Source organism: Calidris pugnax, unplaced genomic scaffold (assembly GCF_001431845.1).
Source record: "Calidris pugnax isolate Ruff unplaced genomic scaffold, ASM143184v1 scaffold347, whole genome shotgun sequence".
In the NCBI taxonomy this organism is placed as follows: Eukaryota; Metazoa; Chordata; class Aves; order Charadriiformes; family Scolopacidae; genus Calidris; species Calidris pugnax.
In genome coordinates, this window is record NW_015091298.1 from 519,244 (window position 1) to 526,347 (window position 7,104).

The following is a 7,104-nucleotide window of genomic DNA, read 5'->3' on the forward strand; positions in this document are numbered from 1 at the left end:
GGTGATGGGAGCCCCCCCACCCCAGCCTTGTGCACCCCTCCAGCTTCGGAGAGGCAGCTCCTCGTCTCCCGCAGGGAGCAGGGTTTGGGTTTCTGGCATCTCCCCCCAGGATGTCACCTCCCCAAAAGCAAGGGGAAAAAAATCCTGCCCCCTCCTCACCCATTTCCCCACCTCGCCTTGACCGTTAAAGCCCAGTATTTCCCAGCGAGGCGAGGAATTGGTGTCCCTTTGCCCCAAATTTCATTGCGTTACGGATGATGCCCTGCCAGCTGCCACCACGCTGGGCTTTCCAGCCTCCTCAAGAAGCTGAAGCAAAACCTACCAACTCCGAGGGTGGAAATGTGATTTTTGGGAGGGGGACCAGGCTTTCGCTGGGCGAGCATCGCGCCGAGCTGGGTTGGAGGGATTCACTCGAGTTGGCACTCCGAGCCGAGGCCTGTCATCATCCACTGGCCGGTCTAGTTGGTTCTTAACCAAACGGGCTCTGACAATGCAATTTAATAAGGAGCTACTTTGCCTCCGGGGATGGGAGCGAGCAATATGGTGCCTCGACATGTGAAAGGCAAGTCCTGTTTGCTCTGAAACCATCTGGGTGAAGGAGGGAGGCTGGGAGAAATGGTTTTGGCTCGGTGCTTGGGCTGTTCGACCCTGTCATCCCCATCCCACCCTGCCCGGGGGGGTGCTTGATGGAGGGGGGGAGCTTGGAGTGCTCTGACCTGATGATGAAGGCTCCTCTGGTCTCCAGGAGTTTCCGTTCGCTGCTGAAGCGCTTGAGGAGGTTGATCATGAACTTGTAGAAGTAGGAGTTCATGGTGGGGGTGGAGGGGGAGCACTCCAAGCCTTTGGCACCTGGGGAGGCAGGGGAAGGGGAGAGCAAATTAGAGTGGCGGGGGTCCCCCTGCCACAGAGGAGACTTTACAGAGCAGACACCCCAAAATATGGTTATAGCACTGAGCAGAGGAGGGTTGGGGGCATGAAAAGAAGATTTCCAAGCCTCGAGTACCAGCATCTGCTTGCTCCAAGCAGAGCCAGCCCTGCTGCAGCTCTCCCCATCCCAGGGGAAAGTATCCCGTGGTGGTCTGAAGCAGCACATGGGGGGGAAAGGGGCTTTTTTGGGAGATATCCCAGAGCCCTTCAGCTTCAGTAGCTGATAGAAGGGGTGCCCCAGGCTCTAAATCGATGGGTGATCCCGTCTCCTCAGATACGGGATGTACACTCACCCCAAAAACCAGCTTGCCACTGAGCTGAAGAGCCTTTAATCCAGCCCCACGTGCCAGATGCCCGAGCACGCAGCAGCAGACACACACATCCAGCAGCAGACACACACATCCAGCAGCAGACACACACGTCCAGCCCTGGGTCACGGCATGGCCACCAATTTACACTCGGTGACACGATTTTCCCTGAGCAGGGGCCACTGGGTGCATCAGTGTCACATACAAGGTGCCCCAGGGCTCAGCTAAACCACGGCAGAGCCCCAGGCTTAGAGACTGGACCAAAAAATGTGCTGTTTTGTTCACTGTTTGCAAAAAAACCCACCCTTTAAAACAAAAGCAGCTGAAGGCTGGGGAAGGGGCACGAAGGAGCAGTGCTCCCTCCAGCCTGGAGCATCCCTGCTTCTGCTGCAGCCACCGTTTCTGCCCAGAAGGCAAACAAGGCTTTGTTTGGAGGCAGTTTCCATCCTTTCTAAGTCTCAAAGGCAGAATAATAAAGGTCATGAGGGTGGCTGGGACTCTCTGAGCAAGGAGGGTGCAGGAAAAGCCCCGGTGGGAGGGAAGGTGAGGGTGTGAAAGCAGGGAGAGAAGAGAGATGGTGTGTTTCAGAGAGCCCAGATGTGCTCCGACCCACCCAGATGTGCTCCAACCCACCCATACCCAAAGCCCCTCAAGCCTCTGAAGCTCCTTCATGTTTCCATGCTTCACCTGGGGCTGGAGGCTTTCCAGTGGTACGGTGAAGGGACGCTCTGCACCCTCCTGTCACCCGGAGCTCCAAAACCCTCTGCTCAACTCCTCTGCCAAACGGCCAGCGTCCCCCCGGGCACCTCTCGGGGCCACAAATCCCCTCTTGAGGAGCTCCTGTTGCTCATTTAACAGCAAGACCTTAAACCAGGTGGTAACGACCACGAGATGCTGCCACAGACAAGCTCTCCCTGCTGCTCAGTGAGATCCTAACGGGGTCTGACAGGAATTGGAGGGCATGCAGCTGGGGAAGGGGTGGCAAAGGGGCATCTCCCAGCTCAGGGGACGCGGGGAGGGTTAGAAAAAAATACCCCTTCAAACCTACAGATGCCGGGAGCAGGTGAAGATTGCTTTTCCCACAGCCAAACGGTGGGGGAGAGGGTTTATTTAGCAGGACGGCGCTCAAAGCAAATGTTTGGAGAGAGGGTTTGAAAGAGTAGTTTGCAGTGAGGGGAGCTCCCTCCCTCAGCTTCTCCGGTGGAAAGACCACGTCTAACCCTGGTAAGAAGTCAGCACACACCAAGGTTATTCCCTCCCCCCTTCCTCCCCATCCTGAGAACAGCCAGTATTTCCATCAGATCACCGAAGGAAACCCAAAGAGTTTGATTTATGAACGCTGTCTGCTTCCTACTGAGACTCAGCAGAGCATGGAGCAGCCAATTAAAGACGCAATCAAGCCCAGGGACACTGATGGAAAAGCCACTGGGCTCTTTTCTACCCGACTCGTCCCGGTGACACGCAGAGATACAGAGGTGGGCTCAGCCAGGGTTCAGATGTAGCATCTGAAGGAACATACACAGCCGAAGAAAAAGGAAAATTAAACACGGGGGGGATCTGGACCAGAACCTGGTGGCTGGGGCCATGTGGTCACCCTGAGCCCAAAACCCCAAACCAGGCATCTCCCAGAGCACAAGTGTTGGCCGTAGCATCCCTCAGCTGTGGGGAAGATGATCCGGGTGAAAAAAATACAGAAAGAAAAGAAAAAAGGATCCAGCCGAGCCGATGAGCTCCAAAACCAAAGGTGGGTTTGTTCGAGGGCAGGGAAGACCCGAGGTGAAAACAGGCAGAGCCTCAAAAGCAAGTGCTGGTTTTCTTTCTGGTGCCGAGGGTGGGGAGGGGAGGTGAAGAGCAGATGGAAACCATCTTTCAAAGCTGCAAAAGTGGAGTTTCTCCCTTCTCAAGACCCCAAAAATCATCAAGGATGGCATTAAGTCTCTCTACAGACAGACTACGCTACTAGCAGTGGGCCCAGGTGGCCAAGAAAGCCAATGGCACCCTGGCCTGTATTAGAAATGGTGTGGCCAGCAGAAGTAGGGAGGTGATTGTCCCCCTGTACTCAGCACTGGGGAGGCCACACCTGGAGTGTTGTGTCCAACTTTGGGCACCTCAATCCAAGAGAGATATGAAGGTGCTGGAGAGGGTGCAGAGGAGGGCAACGAAGCTGGTGAAGGGTCTGGAGAAGAAATTGTACAAAGAGCGATTGAAGGAGCTGGGACTGTTTAGTTTAAGGAAGAGGAGGCTGAGGGGAGACCTCATCACTCTCTACAGCTACTTGAAAGGACATAGAGAGGTTGGTGCTGGTCTCTTCTCACAGGTAATTAGCGATAGAACAGAAGGGAATGGCTTCAAGCTGCAACAGGGTAGGTTTAGAGTGGCCATTAGGAAACAATTCTTCACAGAAAGAGTGGTCAGACCCTGGAAGAGGCTGCCCAGGGAGGGAGTTGAGTCACCATCCTTGGATGAGTTTCAGAGTCGTTTAGATGTGGTGTTGGGGGATATGGTGTAGGAGAGAACTTTGTGGAGTGGGGTTGACGGTTGGACTCGATGGTCCCAAGGGTCTTTTCCAACCTGAATGATTCCATGATTCTACAATTCCTGCCCACCGCTTCCTCTGCATGGCAAAGCCAGCTTGGTACCTTATCACCTCTTGGCATGCCTTCCAGTGACAGCCAAAACCATTACACGCCCCAAAATGCCTCCCAAGGGAAAAAGAGGAGGTGGCAGCAACTTTCCTTCTCCCTGAAAGGTCCCAGTGCTCCTGTCACTGGGGCACGGGCAGCACAGGGCAAAGCTGTGTGGCTGGGAATGATGGTACAAGACAGAATCACAGCATCACAGAATCTTCTAGGTTGGAAGGGACCTCAAAGATCATCTTGTCCAACCGTCAACCTCACTGACAAAAATAGACACCCACACAACAAACAAGGAGCATCATCACTAAACCAGACCTCCCAGCACTACATCAACCCCTCTTTTGAACACCTCCAGGGATGGTGCCTCAACCACCTCCCTGGGCAGCCCATTCCAATGGCTGAGAACCCTTTCAGGGAAAAAATTGTTCCTAATATCCAGCCTGAACCTCCCCTGGCGCAACTTGAGGCCATTTCCTCTCGTCCTGTCGCCTGTGACTTGAGAGAAGAGACCGACCCCCACCTCTCTACACCCTCCTTTCAGGGAGTTGGAGAGAGCAAGAAGGTCTCCCCTCAGCCTCCTCTTCTCCAGGCTGAATAACCCCAGCTCCCTCAGCCTCTCCTCATAAGACTTATTCTCCAGACCCCTCACCATCTTTGTCGTCCTTCTCTGGACCCGCTCCAGCACCTCCAACCAGCCAGAAGCACCCTCAGATCCACGCTCCCAAGGTGGTGCCCCATCTCCCGCATCTCAGACTGGAGACTTGTAAGGACCTGCTGGGTTAACTGGGTTTCCAAAAAAACCCAGAATGACCTTAGAGATAAGATCTCGGCTGCAACCTGCAGGACGACCAACCTCCAGCCTCATTATCTTCCTTCATCAACTTGCTCCCAAACCAACCAGAATGACCTTAGAGATGAGGTCTCGGCTGCAACCTGCAGGACAACCAACCTCCAGCCTCCAGCCTTGTTATCTTCCTTCATCAACTTGCTCCCAAACCTCTGACCCTCCTGTCCAGCCTGGAGGAGGCCGGGCAGCGGGTCAGGGAGCTGGGAGCAAGGAGGAACCAGGACGTGGAGATGGCAAAATCAAATCTTAGCCTTGTTTTTTTTTTTCTTTTTGGGAGAGAAAAACATGATGTGACTGTCTGTGCACCCCAGGGAGCTGCTTCATCATCCTTTGCCTCTGGGCGCATCGAGAGGGAACTCAAAAGGGATGGGTTCTCCCTCTCCTGCCCACCCGGCGCCTGCGTGTCCCTAAGGAAAGTTTCCGCCGCGGCACGCCGTGCTGGACCAGCTTTGCCAGTAGTGCCCTCCAGGGATGACTCCGGGGTGGAGGAAGGTGAGAACCCAGCCTGTGGGAGTCTCCCAGGCTGCAAAACCTCCACCAAATCTCAGCGGGAGCTCAAAAAGGGGCGAGACATCTTCCAAGGAAGGCAGAACTATTTCTCTTACAAAACCTCCCAATCCTCCCAACTTCCAAAACGATGTGTTTTTTTTAACGGGATGTGTCTGGGAAGTGGCTGGCACCTCGTTTGCCACCGTTGTTACCCTTCCCAGTGTAGCCTGGAGTTCACCTCAAAGCCCTTTTTTTTGGGTGATAGCTCAGCGTGGCGGCGGCGGCATCCCCCGGCTCGGCAGAACCGTAGGAGCAGCTTGACAAAAAAGTGTTTCTAGGAAGCGCGAGAGACGAGCAGAGGGAGAAAGTGTTATGAAAACTGTGCGGCTTAATTAATTGAAGCTTGCACCTCTCCCTGCTTTCCCCCCCCTCCCTCCTCCTCCCCGGAGCGAGATTTTGCAGCTCCGTAACCTGCCAGATCGGCTGCGAACGTCCCCGGAGCGGGGCTGGTGGCACGTCACGGCTCTGCTGCCTTTTTTTTCTTTTAAGCTGGAAGGAAAAAAAAGATTCCTGCTCAGAGGAATGACGAAACCCAGCCCAGATATCAGCTATCATGGGAACAAATGGGAATTTTGAGCCCCCTGGGAACGTCTAAGAGGCAAAATGAGAGTGGGGAGAAAGAGAAACGCGGGGTGGAAACGGCAGCTCCGCATCCAGCCAGCCTGGACCCTTCCCCACGGCTACAGCATCCTCCTGGGATGCTGGGCTAACAAATCCTTCCCCGAGGCAAGCGAGAGTTGGGCTTCTTGCACCACCAGCATTTGTCCTCCCCCACCCATGGGTGCCAGCTCGAGTGGAAACTCCTGCCCACCCACTTCCCCCCCACCACGTCCCCAAGCACTTGGGGGCCGTTTGTGCCGTGGACACGCCATAAATCAACCCAGACAGGCAATTAGGGATCTATATTAAGGCCCTTATAAATATATATTGTGGAGCAGACTGGAACATCGGGGCTGTCTGGCTGAGAGCTGTCTGGAGACCTACAGTGACCAAAGTGTCCCCAAATTGCTCGGGAAGAAGCTGATTTTGTGTGTGGGGGGTGTCTGGCTGACTCCAACACAAATTCAGCTTTTCCTACCTCGGCCACGAAGTGCCAAACTTCCCCCTGGCATAAAATAAAACGCCAACTTTTCACTCATTTTGCCATCATCGGTTTCGAACTCGGTCTTAATTAAAAGGGGTGTGGACTGGCCTAACTCCATTTAAATAAGATGGGAGGGGGGGATTGATTCCTTCCCGAAGCAAGCTAAAGCTGGGTAAGCTGTTTAAAGAGTATCCGCCAGGGAATTTGCGGCGGGTTTAGCTAAAATGATTTACTGCAATCCCTAATTGAAGCAATTTCAGCTCGGATATAGGGGGGCCGAGCTAAGAGCTGGTGGGACCCAGCATCCTTCCCCACCCCAGCACCTTCCCCCTTCCCCCCCGGGGGGGGGCATCACGTTTCCAGCCCATCCGGGGAGAAGGGATAGAAGGGATCTCCCCTTGGCTCCTCTGGGAAATGCTGGGATAAAGCTGGTGGCAACTGGAGCTGGTGGGTGAGCTGGGGTTTGGGCTCCAACCCTGGGTACTGTGGGAGTTGGTGCTGCCAGATGGAGCCAGGAGAAACCCCCCCCCGGGTGGCAGCCACGACGTGGGAATCTGTGCCCATGGCATCTTCCCCCCGCCCCTCTCCCCTTGCCTCTCCCCATCCTCCTCCTCCAGCAGCCTTCCCCAGGATGTTTTGAATTGGAGCTTTTTTGCAAACGCAGGGGCAGCGAAGCTTCGTTGGAGCAGGGTTAAAAATAGAGCTGGGGAAAAAAAAAAAAAAAAAAAAAAAAAAAAAAAAAAAAAAAAAAAA

At 54.3% G+C, this 7,104-nt stretch overlaps 1 protein-coding gene across 1 annotated transcript in view; it reads right to left on the reverse strand.

The window, feature by feature from the left end:
- Positions 1–491: 491 nt before the first annotated feature.
- The window catches only part of LOC106899085 (protein VAC14 homolog), a 52,004-nt gene continuing 45,391 nt past the window's right edge, over positions 492–7,104 (reverse strand). Inside the window, exon 13 of the mRNA XM_014960751.1 lies at positions 492–849. Coding sequence (XP_014816237.1) covers positions 509–849 — 341 coding nt within the window. The 3' untranslated portion in view covers positions 492–508. The remainder of the gene's footprint in view (positions 850–7,104) is intronic.